This window comes from Carcharodon carcharias, chromosome 4 (genome assembly GCF_017639515.1).
Source record: "Carcharodon carcharias isolate sCarCar2 chromosome 4, sCarCar2.pri, whole genome shotgun sequence".
In the NCBI taxonomy this organism is placed as follows: domain Eukaryota; kingdom Metazoa; phylum Chordata; class Chondrichthyes; order Lamniformes; family Lamnidae; genus Carcharodon; species Carcharodon carcharias.
This window is the reverse complement of record NC_054470.1, coordinates 38,768,289-38,791,810: the sequence shown is the minus strand read 5'-3', so window position 1 is coordinate 38,791,810 and position 23,522 is coordinate 38,768,289. Positions and strand designations below refer to the sequence as shown.

Below are 23,522 nucleotides of genomic sequence, written 5' to 3'. Positions count from 1 at the left end.
ATGATCATGGATGTTTGTTTTCATCAGGGATTAAGTACTTGAGAGGATTTAAATGTTTTGAATGGGCTCATATCAATGAGAGGTTTCCTTTTATGTAGTAAAGTTCATAATAAATACTTAGAACTTTATTTTATTTCATCTCAGCAGGCTCCTGCCTTGATGGATACTGGGTGAGTTGGCATGAAGGGTGTAAGGGCAAAGGATGGTGGGTGGGTGGCATGGGGTGTCATGAGTTGGAACTAAGTTGGCATAGGGGCTTAGGGATGAGTGGAGGGACATGGGTTGGCACGGAGAGTTTGAGGGGCCATTGGGGATGGATGAAGAGGCATGGAGGATATGAGGAGCGTAAGGAACCTTATTTTAATTTTTCTTTGACTGTGGCTTTAAAAATGGACTGTGGCTTTAAAAACTACCATGGCTGCAGTTGAAACAGGATGAGGAATTTCTACAATGTTGCTATCCTGGAATATAGAGTGCCATAAGAGAACAGGTGATGCCGGAAAGGAGTTCTGGGCTAGGGGAAACTGCCTAACAACAGCATTTTAATTGGCTCCTGACCAGGTGACCAGGGTTTTGTGTGGTAGCAGTACAGCGAGAACAGCTCCTAGCCTGAAAAGAGGGAAGACCTGAAACCTCTCTCCTGTGTTTGTAAGATTCCAGCAATTCTGCCATAATAGCTAACTGGCTATCCCTCACATCTCTGTAATCTGATCTCTCTGAAAACCTCTGTCAAGAGGAAAAGGGGAAAAATCACCAGTAGAAGTTAAAAAGCAAGTTTTTCAACCAGTGAACCACAGACTGAAAGTGCTGGGAGACTACCTCGTGTCATCAACAACAAACTGAAAGAAATTTGGAAGGCATAAATCAAAATCAACACACCTAATCCTATATTCCAGATTGGTGCTATTGAACTGTTTTATCTCATCCTTAAAATCCATGTTTTGTGTATCGTGTGTGTGTGTGTGTGTGTGCATGTGTGTATAGGGGTTTAAGAAGGGGTAGAGTTTAAGCTATAGAGTTAGAAGTTAGCAGTTCACATTTCTTTCTTTTGCCACTAGTTAAAGACAATTTGTTCAATAAACAGTTATTTACTTATTAAGATTACAAACCTGGTGCTTTTATCCTATTAACCTAAATTAAACAGTTGGGTAGAATTGGGGCAATCTGGTGGTTTGGTCAAACTTTTCATATTTGTTGCGGCTCGGGGAACAGTGGGGTTTGATATTACAGTGCACTATCCCCAGTGAGTCGTGACAGGATCAATTGGAGGTGGGTGGAGGGGCATGGGTTGGCATCGAGGGTATGAGGCACCATTGTGGGTGATTTGGAGAATGAGTTGGCTTGAGTTGGCATGGCTAGGACATAGGGAGAAGGTTGGGGTGTGAGGGCTGAGGCCAACTACGCAACTACGCAACAAAATCCCAAAGCACCAAGGTGTGCCTTTTAACCAGCCCTCCTCAGCACTCGGCACCTTCTGTGGCTGCCACCAAACTGTTCCCGGGGGTTCCAGGCCTGATTCCAGCAGGCACACACCCCCTCCATCCGGAATGAAGATCCTGGTATTTGGGACACTTTTTCCACCGAGGTGAGCCGGGAAATTTCCTGACTCTGAGCACTCACCTTGGGAGCGAAAATCCAGGCCTGAGTATCCTATGTCCCAGAAAAGTGCTGAAAACATCAGATTGTAAACAGTTGTACTTTATACTGTCCTTTTAGTTCCAAGATAAAAGAGAGTTGGGGTCTCAAGGATAGCTAATCAGCACCTCAAAACCCAAATGATTTACACTGCCACTTAATGGACTTTGGGATGGGAAAGATACAGACGAAACCAGTGTGATATCAAGTTCCAGGCTTTCCTAAAATATCAATGAATATCACCATGAAAGACATGTCTGGAATCAAGGCTACCAAAAAACCACTTCAGTGGAGGCAGCTGATGATTTAAATGGCCAGCTGCCTCTTTTAAACGTGTATGCGTTAAATGCATGCCTCTGCAAAAATGGGAAGTGCTGTGTTTGGGAGCGGGTCTTGTGATTTTCAGGCTGGTCTGCTATTCTCGCCACGGGTGGGGATGCTCTCCGTCATGACAAAAATCTGGACCAATGTGCCTTGGCATAGATCAAACATGGACAAGGAACCCTTCTGCTGATAACCACCTGCCTCAGCTGATGAATTAGTGCTCCTCCATGTTGAACACTACTTGGAAGCAGCACTGAAAATGGAGAGGGCTGTATTTTATCTGTGGCACACTATTCCCAATGCTGGAACTGAAAGTAGTGTCACTTCCATTCTCATAATGAGAGCTGGCTCCTATGCAGTTATAATTAAAATTTAAAGTGCCGATGGGGGGAACAGGAGACAAGTGACAGGGAGAGCTTTTCAGTGGTGAAACCTGCCACCAACTGACAACACAGCAGCTACGGGCAGGCTGTAAAGAGCCTCCTGGACATACAGGGAGGCTCTGCATCATGGCCATAACTTTCTTGCCATATTCCATTGCTTCTGCATTCTCGCTATTTTTTTCGGTTCAAAACACCGTGACCTTTACCCCCCTCAAACTTCTATCCCATCATTGTCTACCTTGCTATTTACTGTTATTCACAGCCACCCTCCCACCACACTTAGGTTGCCAGGCCCTTCTCATTTCACTCCTCGATGCCCCTGACCCTACCCTCTGTCCTCCTTTGGATCCCACTTCCACTCCTCAATGCCCCGACCTCATTCCACACTCCCCCTCGCCCACCCCTCACCCCTGATTCACCCTTGCCAATCCCGAGCCTCCATGCAAGCTGCCATTCTCCTGCTTCCCTCCCTTGTGCCATAGAGTTCAAGAGGAAAACTGCTGACCTCAAACACTACTGCACCAAACCGACAGTTGCATGCCACCTTCAAACGAATGCAAACCAGGTACCATGAGATTTTCATATGCTGCCAACTTAATCTTGAATGCAGGACATAATTACAAAATGTTTCAGTATAATAAGCATTCATGGCATGCAAACTTTACAGGTAGGAACCTGCCATGGGATGGCATGAGGTTTGACTTGCTACAAATGTGCCGCTGACAAAATCTCTAAATTTGAACCTGCTGTCCAGAATTTTGGCTCCTGTTAAGTCCCACATTTTCTGATCTTGCAGGCTCCATAAAATACTGTCTATAATGTATTCTCGATGGAGGAACTTCAAAATCCATAACCAAAGATGCCTCCGTAGCACCAATACTGACTGAGCTGTCTGAATCCACAAGGACATAGCTTTCAACTGAGCTTGCAGCAGGTGGCGAGAGAACCAACACAAGGGAAAAACTACTTAACTTCATCATTACCAACCTACATGTTGCAGATGCATCTGGCCATGAAAGAATTGATAGGAGTGACTACCGCACATTCTTTGTGAAACAAATGCCATCTTCACATTGAGAGCGCCTTCCATTGTGTTGTGTGCCACTATCACCATGCCAATGAAACAGATTCAGAACAGTTCTAGAAGCTCAAAACAGGGCCTCCATGAGGTGCTGCGGGCCACCAGTAACAACTGAATTCTATTTCATCACTATCTGTAACTTTATGATCCAGCACATCTCTCACTCTATCCTTACCATCAGACCAATCAATCAACATAGGTTCACAATAAGGAAGGTAGAAGGGCATTCCCAAAGCAGCACCAGGCATACCAAAAATGAGGTGACAACTTGGGAAGCTATGACACAGGGCTACATGCACGCTAAACAGCAAAAGCAACAAACTATAGACAGGGCTGAGTAATCTCACAACCCCAATGGATCAGATCAAAGCTCTGCAGTCCTGTCACATCCAGTCATGAATGGTGGAGCACAATTAAACAATTAACGGGAGGAGGAGGCTCCATGAAAAACCCCATCATCAATGTGACCCCAGCATGTGATGCAAAAGGCAAGGCTGAAGTGATTACAATGATCTTCAATCAGAAATCCCCATGATTCTTTTTTTAAATTATTCGTTCATGTGGGCATTGCTGGTCAGGCCAGCATTTATTACCCATCCCTAGTTGCCCTAATTCAGAGGGTATTTAAGAGTCAACCTCATTGCTGTGGGTCTAGAGTTACATGTAGGCCAGACCAGGTAAAGTTAGCAGATTTCCTTCCCAGAGGACATTAGTGAACCAACTAGCTTTTTACAACAATCGACAATAGTTTCATGGTCATCATCAGACTTTTAATTCCAGATTTTTATTGGGTTCAAATTCCACCATCTGCCATGGCAGGATTCGAACCCCAGTCCCCAGAGCATTACCCTGGGTCTTTGGATTACTAGTCCAGCAACAATACCACAATGCCATCGCCTCCCATCTTGGATCCATCTTGGCCTCCTCCTGAGGTCCCCACCATCATGGAAGCAAGTCTTCAGACAATTCCATGTGATATCAAAAATAGTTGAAAGCACTGGATACATCAAAGGCTATAGGCCTAGGAAATGTCCCAGTTGCAGTGCCAAAATCCTGCACTCCAGAATGAGCCACATCTTTAGCCAAGCTGTTCCTGTGCAGCTGCAATATGGGCACCTACCCAACGATGTGGAAAATTACCCAGGTACGTCCTGTCTGCAAAAGGCAGGACAATTCCAATCTGGGCAATTACTGTCCCATCAGTCTATTCTCAATCATCAGTAAAAGTGATGAAGGATGTCATTGACAGTGCTATCAAGTGGCACTTACTCATCAATAACCTGCACACTGATGCTCAGTTTGGGTTATAGCAGGATCACTTGGCTCCAGACATCATTACAAACATGGACTAAAGAGCTAAATTTCTGAGGTGCGGTGAAAGTGATTGCGTTACATCAAGGCAGCGTTTGACTGAGTGTGTCAACAGGGAGTGCTAGTAAAATTGAAGTCAAAAGGAATTGGGAGGAAAATTCTCCACTGGTTGGAGCCATCCTTACCTAAAAGAAGATAACTGTGAGCATCAGAAGCCAATCATCTCATTCCCAGGATATCACTGCAGGTGTTCCTCAGGCCCAAACATTTTCCATTGCTTCATCAATGATCTTCACTCCATTATAAGATCAGAAGTGGCAATATTTGCTGATCATTGCAGTGTTCAGTTCTAGTAAAAACGCCTCAGATAATGAAAAAAGTCTGCTCGCATGCAGCAAGACCTGGACAACATTCAGTTTGGGCTGATAAGTGCCAAGTAACATTCACATCATACAAATGCCAGGCAATGACCATTTCCAACTAGAGAAAATCTAACCACCGCTCCTTGACAACAGTCAATGGCATTACCATCATCAAGTTCTCCACCAAGGCTTGGGATGGGTTGTTCCAAGTGGTGGGATGAAATGGCTTCTGCTCTCAAGCCTTTGTATACCAAGGATGATATCAGAGGGCACATGATTATGCCAAACCTATGGCCACATTGCACAAAAGCACTTCTCCAAACATCCCCCTTTTCATGTAAAAAACCTGCATACACTATCAGTAGCAGTTGCAAGTCAGGCACATACATGGGGCAGAATTTTGCCCTTGGTGGGGGGTGCTCGGTGAGGGCAGGTGGGGGCTGTCAGGAAGCCGGCTGCTGCCTGCAATCGGCACTGCACCGTGATCTTACGCAGGCGGGCCAATTAAAGCCCTTCCAGCGTGGAACGCGAGTAGCAGCGCTCAGAGCTGCCTGTGCGGGCGGGGGGAGGAGGGCAAGTGGGCCTAGAAGAGCGCTTCAATCTCCCTGAGGCACAGAGCCGCCTCAGGGAGATGAAGCACTGTTTAAAAAAACTAATGAACAAAATTAAAATGTCATAAAACGTCCCCTCGTGTGACTCTGTCACATGAGCAGGGACATGTTTTTAATTCAAGAATAAACTTTTTATTTTACTTGCTTTAGGAAACCTCATCCCGCCCATGGATGAGGTTTCCTAAACAATGCAAAGGCCACTTGGCCTTTTCACCTGCCTGTCAACCATTAGATTGAACAGGCAGTGAAAAATTCAGCACTATTGATAACTTAATAGCCTTAATAGGCCTTATAATTGTTGGTGGGTGCACTGCCGGCTCCGGCACGCGCTCGCTGACCGAACTATCGTGACAGTGCGCGTTGACGTCGGCACGCATGGCCGATGTCAACGCGCTTTATTTCACACTTGGGTGTGTCGGGCGCGCGTCCACACGCCAAGCGAAAAATCCTGCCTATGGTCTATGATGAAAATTATCATGTATTTACAGAAAGCTTGTCATTCTAGTCTGACCCACTTTCGTCTGTCCCTACACATGCATTGCACACACTGGGTGGGATTTACCGCACCCGCCCGCCACCGGGATCTCCTGCAGCAAGTCAATGGACTTGTAAGTGGGACGCCACCATGCCCATGGCGAGTCCCACCTGCGACGGAGCCGGAAAATCCCAGCCATAATCTTTAAAGCATTCAGGTTTTCTAATGGCATGCATGCAGCTTGTTATTCATCATTCATCTGGTGTCTGCTCATTCCTGGGGTGATGAGGCCTCTCCTGGGAATTTCACTTCCATGGTGAGTGTTGCTACCTTAGTAATTGTTGCTGCTGGTCCACTGCCTTGTTGGGGAACGGTGACCTCTGGGACCCAGTTCCTCGTGCAGTTGGTGAACTCACATCTTCCTCATCAGTTGTCTGCTGTGAAGGATTAGCTTCTCCAGTTCTATTCACCAATCATATTCACCACGTATGATTGAGATGACCACTCCTCTTCACAGGTCCCAAGCTGTCAAGTGGGCTAACTTTTGCTGACAGCATTGAATCTTTGCGCTCTGGCTGGGTCTCCAGTGCTCAGCTCTGGCAATGATGGCAGCTTTATTAAAGTGAAATTTGGCTTCCTGTCATTTCATTTGGATTTTGGCACTCACACCTATTACCACTTCTGGCCTCAGTAGTGTTTTAGCTATTGGAAGAGTATTTTGGATGCAGCCTGATATTAATTGCTGAACTAGACTACTTTCCATGCCCTCAATAGGTGTGTTTCTCCACTCTAGTATTGCCTTGTACACATCTGTATTGGATTGACTCAATTTTTTGATGATCCCTTTGACAATTTTCACTGCTGCCTCAGCCTTTCCATTTGACTGGGTATAGTGGGGAGATGATGTATACTGCTGAATTTCCCAATCATTTATGAAGTGCCTGAATTCTTCATTCATGAACTGAGGGCCATTGTCACTCACCACAATGTTAGGGATGCAATAGCAATGAAGTGTGCTTTCAGGCATTCTCCAAGCTCACTGGTGGTCATTGACATCAGTTTGTCTAACTCCCAGTAGTCTGAATAATAGTTAACGGTGACGAGATAGTCAGTTCAAAAGAGAATGAAGAGATCTACTCCAAGCTTCATTCATGGTCTGTCTGAGTCATCATGAGTCTTTAGCTTAGCACTGCACTGAATGATATGGTCCTTGATCTCATTGCTCATGTTTGGCCAGTAGAGCACTTCTCTTGCCTTCCTCAGACTAGACTTGATTCCTTGATGGTTTGCATTGATACACTTCAGCATCTCTTTCCTCATCTCCTAGGGATAATATCTCTAGTTCCTTTGTACTAGATGCCATCTTGGGCAATCACTTCATCCCCATAGGAGCAGCTACTAGAATATCCAAAGCTGTACTGACTTACCTAGTGACCAAAGTTGCAGACTGAAGTTTTAATGATGCTCTGCAGTTTCTTACAGCTGCTGGCTCTCTTACAACAATCAAAATCCATGCAAGTTCAGCTGCACACTCCTGACACCATGTTCCAATTGGTGGATGAAATGGCTTCTGCTCTCAAGCCGTTATACACCAAGGATGACATCAGAAATCACATGACTATGGCAGCCTATGGCCACTTTGCACAATGGCACTTCTCCAAACAGGGGTTACTATTGACCAGAAACTTAACTGGACCAGCCACATAAATACTGTAACTACAAGAACAGGTCGCTTCCTGACTTCCAACTTTTCCACCACAAAGTCATAGAATCATAGAGTTATACAGCACAGAAACAGGCCCTTCGGCCCAGCGTGTCCATGCCAGTCATCAAGCACCTATCTATTCTACTCACATTTTCCAGCACTTGGCCCATAGCCCTGTGTGCTATGGCGTTTCAAGTGCTCATTTAAATAATTCTTAAATGCTGTGAGGGTTCCTGCCTCTACCACCCCCCTTTTATCACCAGTAATTATAGCTGAAGCTAAACTTCAACTCCAATTACATTTTACTTAAAGGGATCCTTAAAATGCGCACTTATGATCTTGAAACCATCTACAAGGCCAAGTCAGGGATGTGATGGAATACTCTCCACTCGCCTGGATGAGTGCAGCTCCAACAACACTCAAGATGCTCGACACCATCCATGACAAAACAGCCCACTTGGTTGACACCCCATCCACCACATTCAACATTCATTCCCTCCACCACCAGCACACTGTGGCTGTAGTGTGTACCATCTAAAAAGATGCACTACAGCAATTCGCCAAGGCTTCTTCAACAGCATCTTCGAAACCAAGACATCTGCCACCTAGAAGGCAAAGACCAGCAGGCGCCTGGGAACACTATCATTTCCACATTCCCCTTCAAGTCACACATCATCCTGACTTGGAAATATATCATTGTTCCTTCATTGTTTCTAGGACAAAATCCTGGAACCTCCTCCCTAACAGCACTGGGTGAGTACCTTTACCACACAGACTCTAGTGAGTCAACTTGCCTTCACATGAAGAATAAAACAAATTCCAAAGCAGCAAATGGGAAAGAAGCCACTTAGATTTGTAGCCAGCCCACACTTGACTTCAAATTTATTTACAGCACAGAAACAGGCCATTTGGTCGAACTTGTCTATGCCAGTGTTCATGCTCCACAGAACACCCTTCCACCCTACTTCATCTAACCTTATCTGCATACTGTTCTATTCTTTTCTCTCTTAAATGCATCTATGCTATTCTCCTCAACTACTCCTTGTTCCATGTTCTAACCACTCCCTGTGCAAAGGAGGTTCTCCAATCGTGCAAGTGTTAATCAGACGTCTTAGTGAAGATAACCCAAGCAGTTGCTTATCTAGTTGACTATCTCTTTTATTTGGAGTCCTTAGACTAGATCTTCCCCTATATTTCTGCCAGGAAATGAGGTACAACTAGGTAGCGGGACTTGCCCCTGTTAACGGTTGGTTGATTGTATTGTTAAAGATACACAGGTGATGGGCATTGTTTGATTAAAAACTGAGAGCACCTTACCTGTTGCTCCTTCTGGAGTTACAGAACATGATGAATGGAGGGTATGAGCCGGTGATTAACTAGCTCCCACCCTTGAGGAATTAACACTCCCTCAGGGCCATTCTGATTAAAAAATAAAAAGAAAGTGGGACTCAGGGTTATTAATTAGGAGGCAGAGATGTGTAATGCTGCATCCTGTGAATAAACCCACTATCAAGGAAAAGATCTGTCTCTTGTTTCACAATTCATCATCTGGCTTGGATCCATTTAACAGCCCCTACTTGCATATTCCTTTCTTCCCCTACTCCCCCAATCAATGCAAAGACTGTCAGTGATTACACACTCCCTACCCAATGTATGCAAATGTCAATGAGGCAGTAGGACCTAGGTTTCTGGCAGGTTTTCCTGTAGTCTTCCTTGTTCCCACTACTCTTTGGATTGTTCAGGAGAAGCCTGGTAGCACAAATCCTACTGGGAGTGCCCCGTCCATGCTTAATTAAACCCAGCCTAGGAAGAGTTCAGCCTCGCCTCAATGAGGGAACCCTGACTCTTTGTCAAAAAATGCTTGAGAACAGACTTGAGATCATCAAAGCTCAGACAAAAACCCCGAAAGCCTGAAGTCCTAATACACATTGTCGACAGGGAGCTCAGCAGCCACCCCAAAAGCCCCAAGAGATTGCCAGGCAGTGCCTGTCTGGTTTCCAGCTATGTATGGTCTGTGGGTGTTGCTTTTTCCTGGCAGCATGTGCTCAGAAAACTTGTCCTTTGACCCTGGCGCTAATCCCAATTCAGCCCTCACCTCACCAATTTAACCCCCTTAACCCCTGATACTGTTCTAAGAGGGCTGTTATTTGTTTATTTTTCATTCAACTTCCCCATAAAGTATCCTTATGAAATAATCCTTGGCTGTGGTTCAGGCCTCAGGGCCTATTTCCAAAGTTTCCAATAACTTCCTCTGTAACCCACACCAAGAACAGCTCACAGAGACTGGCAATTCCAATTTTCCTAACCACCTTGGAAAATCTCTTGGCTTCTGCTCAACATTATTTTATGGAAGCATGGAATTGTGGTACAGATCATAGAATCATAAACATTTACATGGAAAAACAAAGAAAGATTTATAGCACAGGCTATTTGGGCCATCGTGTTTGTGTCAGCTGAAAAAGAACTATCCAGCCTAATCCCACTTTCCAACTCTTGGTCTGTTGCCTTGGAGGTTATGGGACTCCTAGTGCATATCCAAGTGTTTTTTTTTAAAGCGATGAAGGTTTCTGCCTCTACCATGCTTTCAGCAATGAGCTCCAGACCCCAACCACACTCGGTGAAAACAATTCCTCCTCAATACCTCTCTAATCCTGCTACCAATTACTTTAAATCTATGCCCCCTGATTGCTGACAATCTGCTAACAAAAATGGGTTCTTCCTATTCATCCATCCAGGCCTCTAATAATCTTATCCACTGATTAAATTTGCCCTCAGCCTCCTCTATTCCAAAAAAAATTCAAACCTCTCCAATCTTAACTCATGGCTAGAATTCTCCATTCCAATGACATCCTTGGAAATCTCCTCTGTACGCTCTCTCATGTGATCATATCCTCCTGTAACGTGGTGACCAGAGTTTTATGCAGTACTCCAGCTGTGGCAAATTAGTGTTTTATACAATTCTAGCCCTGCTCTTATGTTCTATGCCTCAGCTAATAAAGGGAAGTAACCCGTACACCTTCTTAGCCACCTTATATTACCTGTCCTGCCACCTTCAGGAATCTTTGGACATGTATCCTAAGATCCTCCTCTACCACTTCTCAGTAACCTGCTATTTAGTGTGTGTTCCCTTGCCTTGTTCGCACACCCCAAAATCATATCACAGTCCTCCGGATTGAATTCTATTTGCCACTTTTCTGTCCATCTGGCCAGTCCTTTGATATATTCCTGCAGTCTACAGCTTTCTTCTCACTGTCAACCATATGGCCAATTTTTGTATCATCTGCAAACTTCTTAATCATACCCTTACATTTAAGTCTAAATAATGTACCATGGCCAGAATATAATGCTTGTTGGGCAGGCGTGTGCCTGACCTGACTGAGCGTAAAATGATGCCTGATGATGTCGGGTGAGTGTCTCGACGTCATTGCACACTCGTGTGATATTTCGGTCGGCGGGCGTGCAGGAGTTGGCGGCGCAACTAAAAGTCCTATTAAGGCCTTTAAAAAATTAATTAAATGAAACTTTTCATTGTCCATCCAACTTTACGGTGGGCGGGCAGGCGAAAAGGCCAATCGGCCTTTGGACTTTTTAGCAAACCTCATCCACGGGCAGGATGAGGTTTCCAACAGCTATTAAAAATTAAATAAAAATTAAAACATGGCATTAATAACATGTTCCCTCTCATGTGACAGAGACACATGAGGGACATGTTTTATAATATTTCACAAATCTTTATTTTTAATGTTTTAAACTCTTCAGTTCCTTGAGGCAGCTCTGTGCCTCGGAGCTTTTCCGGCGTGCACTTGCACGCATGCGCGAACTTGCGCTCTCACCCTTCTTCCCATCACACAGACAGCACTGAGCGCTGCCGCGCGTAACTCATGCTGGGCAGGTCTTAATTGAAATTGCGGTCCAACCCTGATCGCGGGCGGTGGTTGGCTTTCCGACCGCCCCCGCTGACCCCGCCTGATGAGGGAAAAATCCTCCCCCATGAAAAGCAAGGGATCTAATACTGAACCCTGCAGAACCTCACTGGAAATAGCCTTCCAGTCACAAAAACATCATGAATCATTTTACCTGTTGCTTCTGGTCACTAAGCCAATTTTGGATCCAACATTCCCAAACGTTCTCTTTGCTTTCCTAATTTCCTTTATAGTTTCACCCCTGCACTTTCTATACTCCTCTAGGTTTTCTAGGCAGTATTGAATTCTCAGCATCTGAGATCTCCATTGAGAAAGCTGGAGTTGCTCTGCTGTCCTGCTCCTACATTTTTTTGCTATGATGAATAAAATGAACAGAATGTAATATGCTGGGTAATGGAACATGCATATCACTCCATGAATGATTCATACCTACTGCAGTGTTAGTGAATTATGTTGGAGTGCTCCATGCAAAAGGATAGGTTTCATTGCCCACTGTGCAATAGCAAATCATACTTTAAAGGACAGGCACCAAAAATGTGAAAACATGAGACTTCAGTAGCAATTTCAAGCGCACAGATTCTCAATTCAATAGAAACCACGAGTACCTATTTCAGCTGGAAGTTCCTTTAAACAATTCCGGGATAAATCCATCACAATCAGATCCTGGAAGATGACCACAAAGGATGGGATGATTTCTATACTTGTTTTCTTAATATGCCACTCTTTAAGATAACTCTTTTCCTTTAAAGTTTCAGGAAGTTCCTGCAGCAAAAACAAGATACAATCACGTCGCAAAGCAAAATTTCCATAGTGTTTGGTTTGGCAACAAAATTGGACATTACAAATCATTTTAAACGTTTAAAATCATTTTGAAGTTTTTGCCATGGTAACCTTTTAGAGCATACCTACCATAGGTGACAAATAAATCAATTTTGTTCATAAATTCCCCAGCCAAACAGTTAGATTTTTCAAAGGTTGCCTATTGGAACCTAAAAATGATCTGTGATCTGTGAATGCAAAGAGCAGCTCTTTCATTATCCGCATATTTCCAAGGCTCAGTGAGAACTCAACATAGTGACTCTGAAATTAAATTGGAAAGAAATTTGAGCTTTTTCATTTGTTGGTATTGCGCCACTTATTGATCCTTTATTGGTTATGTTTATTTTCTTTTATGTTTATCAGTTGCTCACTAGATAGTACTCATATCAGAGCCATTCAGCATCACCGAGTTAATACCGATTAGTTATGGGTTCTTGTTTTATTTTTGAACCAATATGATTATGTTTTCCTTTAGCTACTTTCCATGTGAGACACTTAGGATTGATTTTATCCCAGCAGAGACAGTACAGGCGAAAGATGCCAGGGTGGATGGATGTGGTAAGGTCACACCATGTTCACAAAGTTAACTATATCTACCACCTCCTGCCTATGGGAAATTGACTTGGAGAGCCCAACAGGACAAACCTTCCTTGCATCCACCACATAGGGCAGCATATCCACTTTTCCAGATGTTAAAAAGACTTGAGAGCTGCTTTGCCTCATCAGTTGCCCACAGACATCATTTTTGTGCTTCAGCTAAGGGTTCACCCACACTTGCTTTTGGTATTCCACCTTCCCACCCACAATTCAAATTATACAGTATTTGGAAAGTCAAATTATACAGCATTTGGAAAAGATCAAAAATATTTAAATCATTTTCAATCCTCTATATGTGGGAATGTCCCACACCCCCTGCTGCTGTTGGTACTTATCTTTAACTGACCATAATCCTTTTAAATTTTCCCACTCGACCTTGTGGAGAGATAGCACCTGATATCTCAATTGAATCCTCTCCATCCAGCTCTCCCATTAGTGAGTTCAATGTATTTAGACCAATATATGCAGGGAATGCATTCTAATTACTTAAGAGACCTGACTTTGTGAACCCAGACGAGAGCATTGGTGGGGTTGCCTGTTTTGCTTGCAGTGGCCTTGAGACCATGATTCATTTGTTTCCGGCAACTATCTACACATCTCAGTTCCCATTTGATTATACTTATTTATTGAATGAATGAATTTTGTGCTTAGTAAGGTGATGAATGTCATGTCTGAGGAACAAAGCATGTTCCCATGTCAGGCATCAATCGTCATCATCTAGCACAGCATAAGAACATAGCATAAACTATGTTCAGATATAAAACTAACTCTACTCTGAACCAACATGTGTATTAACCCAACTGGTAGATTACAGCCCTGTGACACTATTTTGATATTGTCTGATTGAGTATAAATTTCACTGCCACATTATGAGCAGTTTTGTGGTGGCTGGCACAGAGTCAACACTGGATTCAGTCTACTCTACTTCAATTAGAGCCAAAGAGACTTTCATTCATTTAGTCCAGCCTAGATTTCAAACTTCTTTTGGTTACCACACTCCAGTTCTAAAAATATAATTAGCGTATTTTCTAACAGGAAGAATTATTTTACACAAACCTTCCACTCCATTCCTTGCAGTTCAAAAATAAATTTTTTCTCCTCAATTATGACATCCTTTCTCCATTCTGGTAAAATTAGGTTTCCGCATTCAATGAGCTGAGTGTCCTTTTCAGCATTAGTTAAATGGTTCATTCGAACATGCACCTTAACATTCAACTGATCTTTTCTCCGCTGAATATAGTTGTTGATAGCTCTTCTTCTACGTTCAAGTCTCAGTGTCCACTCCTCATTAATCCTTATATAAGAAATGATAAAGTGACATAAGATTTTACGTATTAAGCAACAAACTTGTGTAAATTCAAAATCATGGCCATAAAATTCATATCTGTAGCATCTGCAGTTTGTGTGCTATGGGTGCTGTTTTGATGCCAAAACAATGCCTCTGCTGTCTGCTCCCTTCTTGTGGAGAAAATGAAGGAACAGCCTGCATGGGGTTCTGTATAGGTGAGGTGATGCTGTTGGAGATGTGAGAGCACCAGACTGGGGCGGGGGTGGGGGGGTGGGGGGGGTGTGAGTGTGTGTGTGTGTGTGTGTGTGTGCGTGCGTGTGTGTGTGTGGGGGGGGGGGGGGGGGGGGTGGGTGGGGGGTGTGGGTGTGGTGGGTGGTGCAGGAGGGTGGGAGGGTGGTGGTGAGGGGCTGCTGCCAGAGCTTTCAGGGGTCTTAATGCAAAGGGAAGGAGAGCAGGTACCGACCATGCACAAAATTTAAAGGTCCAACTTAGAGGACAAACTGTGTTCTGGCACCATGCAGCCTGGGACAGGGAACAGCGGATTCAGATCCTGTAAAACAGGGGACGGTTGGTCACTCTGGGTGCAGGCTGTGCCACATGCCACTTTGGTGAGGGCATTGGCGCAGGCATAAGGAATGTGCTTTGGAAGTATGCTGAATTCACAGCAGCGCTGCTGTTTTTGGCCTCACTACTCCAGCTAACACTCTCTTAAACATGCACAGCTGAACATGCGTTCAGCAGCAGTAAGGACCCTTTCACCAGCACTATTTCAAAGGGTCGTCAACCACATTCAGGTTAGTTGCTAATTCATTTCTACTGGTTCGCTCTGAGTTTGTAGAACTGCTGTGTACTTTCTAGTGATGCTTTACATTGGTGAAGTTTATAGGGTGTGGTCTTGCACACGGTGGACCATTCCCTTTGGCCTGCAACAGAGCAGGGAGATTGAGCACAGACAACACAAAGGAGGACAGAGTGAGAAGGAAGAGGGCAGAAGGGCTTTTTGCATGAGGCCCTATCTACCCAGGGTCTCCAAAAAGCATATCTCTTACCTTGATCTAAGAAAGGCAGTGTGTGCGAAAACTCCATTTTAAGAATGAGGTGCTCACTGAAATCTGCCATCTTTTGCAAATGAACCTGTAGTTTTAGAGTAGGGCATTGCTAGTAGTAGTGAAGGTGACCATGGCCATGAATTACTTCATAATGGGATCTTTCCAGTGTGGAGAAGGCAACATCTCAAAATCTCCCAAATATCCACTGCTGTATAAGGGAGGTTACTGATGCTCCTAATGGTAGGAGAGAGAAATACATAACATTCTCTCTGAGCAGAGAGAAGCATGTGACTTTGCCAGGATTGCGGGCTTGGTGCAGTACCATCACATGGTTTTGTGGGCGCTACATTTAAATGCATAGATGTACTACAACCCAAATTATTCCACTCCCTGTATATACAATTGGCAAGAATATGCACAGCACAGTATGTAGGTGAATGCCTGCTATCCTGGCTGTAGTCATGATGCAATTATTCTACGACAATCTGTTGACTGTTAGTATTTGAGCCATCGTGTCAAACCAGAGGGTGGCTGCTGGAGAACAAGGGCTATCTGCTGACAATGGCTCATAACTCTGATATGCAATCCAAATACACATGGGCAACATGCATATAATAAGCCATAATCTCACATGAAACAGCATAGACCAGACCATTGGGGTGCTCAAGCAGCACTTCTGCTGACTGGTTGCCTCTGGAGAAGCACTGAAGTACTTGCTGGATTACACGATGTTGTGCTGGTTCCTGTTCAACATTGCCATTATGAGGGCACAGCCCTTGCCGCCAGGTGTATGGTAAGAAGCTAAGGAGAAGCAGGAGGGAAGGAGGAGGCAGCCAAACAGCCCTTTCTGACTGCTGTTTGTGATTGGCTCATTTGATTGTGGTACCAGTAAATGAAACTCCAATTTCCCATTTCAAAACAGTCTGACACCTTAACTTCCCTCTGTCACTGACTATCACAGTGCCCTCTTGGCTACAATGCTGAAGTAAACACTACCACAAAACTACCATTCCAAACCAACTTTATCCAACAAATCATTCAACATTCAGTACAAAAGTCAATAATCAAAATGTGTATTTCTTTAGTGCCCATCTTTTGGGTGTCTTTGCCTGGCCTAATGTTCTTATGCAGAGGCTGCACCCTGGCTGGTGGAAGGCAGCTGACTTTCAGTGGGGGAAAATGCAGATGGTCTTGGAGGATGCTCTTGAGCATGTCTGGCAATAAAGGCCCAACTTTGGACTGCACCACCTTGGCATGGGGGGGCAGCAGCCTGGGCTGGCTGACAGGCAACAGCAAAGGCAGTGGAGAGGCAAGGGTGGGTGAACAAAACCTATCACCCTTAAGGAGGACAGAAGGTCCAGGTTCCACAGTCCACTGCCACTCTCCCAGGCAGTGTCTCAGTATTCCTAGCAACCCTAGCAAGTTGGAGGACAGATTGTTGGAATACCTTGAGACTCTATAAGCCCCTTTAAGAACTTGTATCAACATCCATGATGGCAGCAGTCCGAATCTGCATGGCAGCAAGTTGCGCTTACATGGTATCAAATTGTATGAGATTGGTATGGCCACAGTCTGAACTTCCACTGTAGCACTCAGATGTTGCAAGGCATCTGCTTGTGCTGCACTGGAAGTTGAGACATCTGCCATCAAACCTGCATCACGGTTGTGTCTGGAAGTGTTCTCAAGGAATTGGCACCGCTTCCAAGCTGCAAAGGCTCCAAGCTCTGCAAGAAACATAGAAACATAGAAAATAGGAGCAGGATTAGGCCATTTGGCCCTTTGAGCCTGCTCCACCATTCATTATGATCATGGCTGATCATCCAACTCAATAGCCTGGTCCCGCTTTCTCCCCATATCCTTTGATCCCTTTCGCCCCCAAGAGCTATATCTAACTCCTTCTTGAAAACATACAATGTTTTGGCCTCAACTACTTTCTGTGGTAGCGAATTCCACAGGCTCACCACTCTCTGGGTGAAGAAATTTCTCCTCACCTTAGTCCTAAATGGTCTACGCCGTATCCTCAGACTATGACCCCTGGTTCTGGATTCCCCTACCATCGGGAACATCCTTCCTGCATCTACCCTGTCTAGTCCTGTTAGAATTTTTTAGGTTTCTATGAGATCCCCCCTCATTCTCCTGAACTCTAGCGAATATAATCCTAACCGACTCAATTCCTCCTATGGTTGTATGGTTCTATGGTTCATCTGTCAGTCCCACCATCCCAGGAATCAGTCTGGTAAACCATCGCTGCACTCCCTCTATAGCAAGAACATTCTTTCTCAGATAAGGACCTGCACACGATATTCTAGGTGTGGTCTCACCAAGGCCCTGTATAATTGCAGCAAGACATCCCTGCTCCTGTACTCGAATCCTCTCGCTATGAAGGCCAACATACCATTTGCCTTCTTTACCGCCTACTGCACCTGCACGCTTACCTTCAGCGACTGGTGTACGAGGACATCCAGGTCTTGTTGCACATTCCCCTCTCTCAATTTATAGCTATTCAGATAATAATCTGCCTTCCTGTTTTTGCTACCAAAGTGGATAACCTCACATTTATCCACATTATACTGCATCTGCCATGCATTTGCCCACTCAGCTTGTCCAAATCACACTGAAGCCCTGTGCCAATTTGAAGTCAGACTCCTCCATGCTCCTTGACAAAACATCAGGGCTTTCTGGCAGGCCAGTCAATGTGCAAAGCATTTTTATGGGTGCAATGACACTTGTCCAACACTGCATGGATCAAACACCATGTTGGCAATGCAGCAAGTTAAGGATGGTGAGTGCACAATGAGTGGAATTGAGGGTGCAACCTGCCTTCATTGCAGCACTATAAGGGCATTGAATGTGCCAGCCAAAATGTAAAGCTAGCAGTGATGGATACAACTCCTTGAAACAAGTACTTTGGATAGTTTACTGCAAGAGGCACTTGGTATCATTCTATTGAAGTCAATTGAGAGATTGGCTGTATTGACATTAAGGCTGTGTCTTTACATGGGGTCATGTGAGGCCAGAGCTGGCTGGCCCCCTCATGTCATCCTCTGGAAAGGGAATGTGCCTTTATACCCTCACAACTTCCAACATGTCTTTAAGCAAGGAGCTAAAGAGAGGAAAGATCTTATAACAGTCTCTATCACAAGGGACAAAGTATGTGACAAACTAATGGGACTAAAGACAGACAAGTCACCAGGACCTGATGGCCTGCATCCAAGGTGGTGGCTGCAGAGATAGTGGAGGCATTGGTCAAAATATTCCAGAATTCACTGATTATGGGAGGGTCCCAGCGGATTGGAAAACCAGTAATGTGACACCTCTGTTCAAGAAGGGAGGGAGACAAAAATCAGGAAACTATAAGCCAGACAGCCTAACATCCTTCTTTGGGAAAATGCTAGAGTCCATTATTAAGGAAGAAATAGCAGGATATTTAGAAAACCTTAACACAATCAAACCGAATCAGCATGGTTTTGTGAAAGGGAAATCATTTTTGACAAATTTGCTAGAGTTCTTTGAGGATATAACAAGCAGAGCTGATAAAGGGGAACTGGTAGATGTAGTGCATTTGGAGTTTCAGAAGGCATTCAATAAGGTGCCACACCAAAGGTTATTGCACAAGGTAGGAGCTCACAGTATTGGGGGTAATATATCAGCATGGATTGAGGATTGTTAACACACAGAAGACAGAGAGTCAGGATTAATGGATCTTCTTCAGGTTGGAAAGACATAACTAGTGGAATGCCACAAGGATCAGTCCTAGGGCCTCAATTATTTACTATCTATATTAATGACTTGGAGGAAGGGGCAGAGTGTAATGTATCCAAATTTGCAGATGATACAAAAATAGGTGGGAGGGCATGTTGTGATGAGGACATAAGGAATCTGCAAGGGGACATAGGTAGGTTGAGTGAGTGGATGAAAACTTGGCAAATGGAGTTTAATGTAGGAAAGTGTGAGGTCATGCACTTTGGTAGGAAGAATCAAAATGCAGACTATTATTTAAATGGAGAGAGACTCCAAAGAAGTGCAGCACAGAGGGATCTGGGTGTTCTTGTGCATGAAACACAAGAAGTTGGCATGCAGGTGCAGAAAGTAATTAAGAAGGCAAATGGAATTTTGGCCTGTATTGCTAGGGGGTTGGAGTTTAAAAATCGGGAAGTCTTGATACAATTGTACAGGGTGTTGGTGAGGCTGCACCTGGAGTACTGTGTATAGTTTTGGTCCCCATATTTAAGAAAGGATATTCTGGCATTGGAGACTCTTCAAAAGACCTTCACTAGGCTGATTCCTGGGATGAAGGGGTTGACTTATCAAGAACGGCTAAACAGGTTAGGCCTTTATTCATTAGAGTTTAGAAGAATGAGGGGTGATCTTATTGAAATGTACAAAATTCTGAGGGGGCTTGACAGGATAGATGTTGAGAAGATGCTTCCACTAGTGGGGGAATCTCGAACTAGAGGACATAGTTACAGAATAAGGGTACACTCATTTAAAACTGAGATGCGAAGTAATTTCTTTTCTCAGAGGATAGTGAATTTCTGGAATTCTCTACCCCAGAGAGTTGTGGAGGCTAGATTACTGAAAGTGTTTAACGAGGAGGTAGATAGATTTTTGAAATATCGGGAGAGTTGAGGGTTATGAGGAGCTGGCACAAAAAGAAGGGTTGAGGCCTGGGGCAGATCAGCCATGATCTTATTGAATGGTGGGGCAGGCTTGAGGGGCCGAATGGCCTACTCCTGCTCCTCTTTCTTATGTTCTTATGTTATTAAGTGGCATGTCCATGAATCATGGGCTACCTTTCCACTTCTGGCATCCATCTCACTCCTCCTTTTGCTTCTGCAAATTTGCTGTTTACGACAGAGTTCAACCACTGTACCTGCTGCCAGTGTCCCTTTCAACAATCAGCCTTCATCAGGCTTCTGACTGCTGCTCCTGCCCATTGCATCTAATTGGACACCAATCTCAGAGGAGGCTCTTGTACAATTCAGCTGAAGGCCCACTTCTAGCAGGATTGAACTGCCAACTCGGATATGGTCCTGACATCCCGTGAAAACTAAGTCAGTAAGATTCTGCATACTATTTTTATATCGATCCTCTATGCTACCCTCTGAAGTATTCACAGTGCAAGTATCTGAGCTGGTGACTGTGAATGTGTGATCTAGGGCCAGCCAGTCTCTTAGTTCTCTTGGATTTCATGTTGATACCACGGCCTGGCTAGGTGGCAGATCTTGGGTATCTGACAGGAGAAAGGCACGAGAGTCAGGATGCAATGGGGGAAGGAGGGCAAAGCAAGAGGAGCATACTTCGATTATCTGCAGCTAGGGACTCAAAGAGGAGATGGTGGTTTGAGCGGAAAGGGATATGTGAAGAGGTGGATTAGGTAGGAACATACCATCATCTTCAATGTTTTCAGCCCTAAAACTAGCCATGGCCTCTCCAATGATTTCCTAATTTCCAGCACCATCTTCCCCATCAAGGTGAGTATGCAACCATCCTGACCCTCACTGGCTAGGTGCTGCTGCTTACAGTTCTGCATTACCTTGCCCTTCAATAGAGAGGGAAGTGTGGTGCAATGCATTTGTGTGATGAGCTTGTCATTGTTGAATAATTAGCAGTGTGTGCAAGCTTTGAGATTGCAGACGTGAAATTTGCAGCACTGGTACATGAGTGAGGGTCAGGTGAAGCTATGAATATCAAGTATGAGTCGTGTGAAATCAGGGTGGTGAATGGAAACATGTATGAGGCTAATGCTTCATTTATAAGGATGTGATATTTGAAGATGTATTCACTGACCTACACCAGCCATGTGAGCTCATTGAACTTCTAATAGCATTGCATCCAGGTCCTTGGCATTGATTATAATGGCTATCTGTTCCTTCTTTAGAGAGCCCCCTGGTTCTACATGGATAGAGGACATAACTCCTCCTGTCCACCTCCAGCAACAAGACCTCTACTGCTGTGTCACAACCTTGGGAGAACATTCCCTCCACCGTAGCACCATATTCACTCTTCTTGTAGGTCAGATGTTTTCCCTGAGCCATGTCCATCATCTCCTCCAACCAGAATGCACCCACCCTTTAAGAGGTGCAGGTTTTCTTTAAGTTGTGCAGGCCAGCCTTGCACAAACTGGGATGCTGGCTGAGATGTGAAGGCACTCAGCAGTAAGATAGTTATCTTTTAAGTTACTTGGCAGCACAAAGTCTGGTTGCTGCCTGCATTACCATGAATGGGTGAACTTAATTGCATATTGGGATCCCTGTACCCATTTTTGGGTCTTATTCAATTACTCTGATCACATCTTAAAATATTGGTAAACAAAAGTTCTCTGATACCATTATGAACCAATGTTGTCTTTCACAGCTTATGAACACTTTTAAAACTCTAAACATTAAGCTTTTTAAGACCATTATCAGAAAGAGATTATACAAACGTGTATGTTTTTGTCAGTGATGCAGTTTATGAATAGGTTGCCATTAAATTTACTTTAACAAACAACCTGCACATTGTTTAAGCAGAATGGAACTTAGACTTATGGTTAGTATTTTTGGTCCTTGAATTGCTTTGGTATAAACAATGAACACAACTTACTTTGTTAATGCACTTTTCTCCTGTCTTTCTCTCTCTCTTCTCTGTCGATCTTTATGCTTTATTATTCTTCCTTCCCAAAGGCTTCTTACAGATGACAAATCAAAAACAATAACAACAGGAGCCATTTTGGCGTCGTCCACTACTTCTTTATTTCTGTTGATTAAGCAGTCTACAGTTAGAAAAAGAATAAGCTACAAACAACTTGGTTATGAGTACAGAATTTGAGTTCATCTCACAGTTACTTGTTAGCTGAAAGTTATGTTAAATACAGAACTATAAGCTCAGATTTTGTAGTAGTAATGTCGGTGAAACTGTCAGCATTCGTCATCACCACTCATCTGAAACTTATAGCAACTTCGGGAGTCCACATATGTGCAGTTAAACATGGGAATTCAGAAGTTGCTGTCAGTGATTCTACATTCCCCCAGAGGGGGGCGCTGTTAAAGACTGCACAGATGGAAAGCAAATAGAAATTACTGAACTGATGAGAACTTACCCTTTTACACTGTGATATCACTGTTAAAAAACCCATAGAGCTTACACATTGTTAATAAAGTGTAACTAAGTTTTTAACCATGCACCAAGTCATACCTACTGTTGAAGCTCTTCTCTGGACCTGGAAAACAATTTTATATTTGTGTAATGTCAATTTTTTCCATTATGTTAAAAATTCCATAGTTTTGTAATAGAATATAAATTATTATTTTTAAAGGTTGTTTATGATATTTCAGCTTCTAATGTGTGTATCCCAATCTTTATTTCATGCTCTGTAACATTTATGTAAAATGAACGATAATCGTTCATTTTACTTCCTGATTGTTGCCTGTGAGAATTCTTCAATATGTTTAGCTCTTTACCTTGCTTGATTGCTCTTGCTAATTCCCCCACGATCCCCTTGACATAGGACCAGATTCAAGTTAATGTTAGGAAAGGTGAAATCTGTGTCACAGATATTTGTAGATTTTTATAAACAGTGGTCATTTCACCACTGACTGAAAAATCGGAGTCATAGCTTTTTTTCCCTGATTTTTCTACTTGGGAATTTCTTATTTCTGCACAGATCTTGCCAATTTGAACTTACAACAACATTGGATTACTCTCCATGCTGTGTCTAACTGAAATGCTATGACACCACAGCTTGCTACAGCCCCTCCTGGTTTCACTCCAGAACTAGCTCAAGCCCCGATTCTGATTTATACTGCAAGTTTAGATCAGAATGAGACAGAAATCATTGGACCAAAGATAAGCTTGTCATATAACATGTTGTAAGACAATCACCAAGGGCTTTTGTATAAGAAGCCCACTCGGAGGGGCTGGGTGGGGGCAGTTGACCAGCAGTGAGTTGGGAACTTGTATGTCAATGAAGCGGGCTTT

The 23,522-nt window shown here is 43.8% G+C and overlaps 1 protein-coding gene and 1 non-coding gene across 2 annotated transcripts in view; one reads left to right on the top strand and one right to left on the bottom strand.

Annotated features, from left to right (window-relative positions):
• The window catches only part of lrrc2 (leucine rich repeat containing 2), a 121,338-nt gene that overhangs the window by 58,043 nt on the left and 39,773 nt on the right, over positions 1-23,522 (bottom strand). The window contains exons 2-4 of the mRNA XM_041185573.1: positions 22,149-22,301; positions 14,283-14,520; positions 12,416-12,572 (exon numbers count right to left, since the gene is read on the bottom strand). Of these exons, the coding sequence (XP_041041507.1) occupies positions 12,416-12,572; positions 14,283-14,520; positions 22,149-22,273 (520 nt within the window). The 5' untranslated portion in view covers positions 22,274-22,301. The remainder of the gene's footprint in view (positions 1-12,415; positions 12,573-14,282; positions 14,521-22,148; positions 22,302-23,522) is intronic.
• LOC121277532 lies at positions 9,183-9,311 on the top strand. The gene has a single exon (XR_005942904.1). It is a non-coding gene; the product is annotated as a U8 small nucleolar RNA (small nucleolar RNA).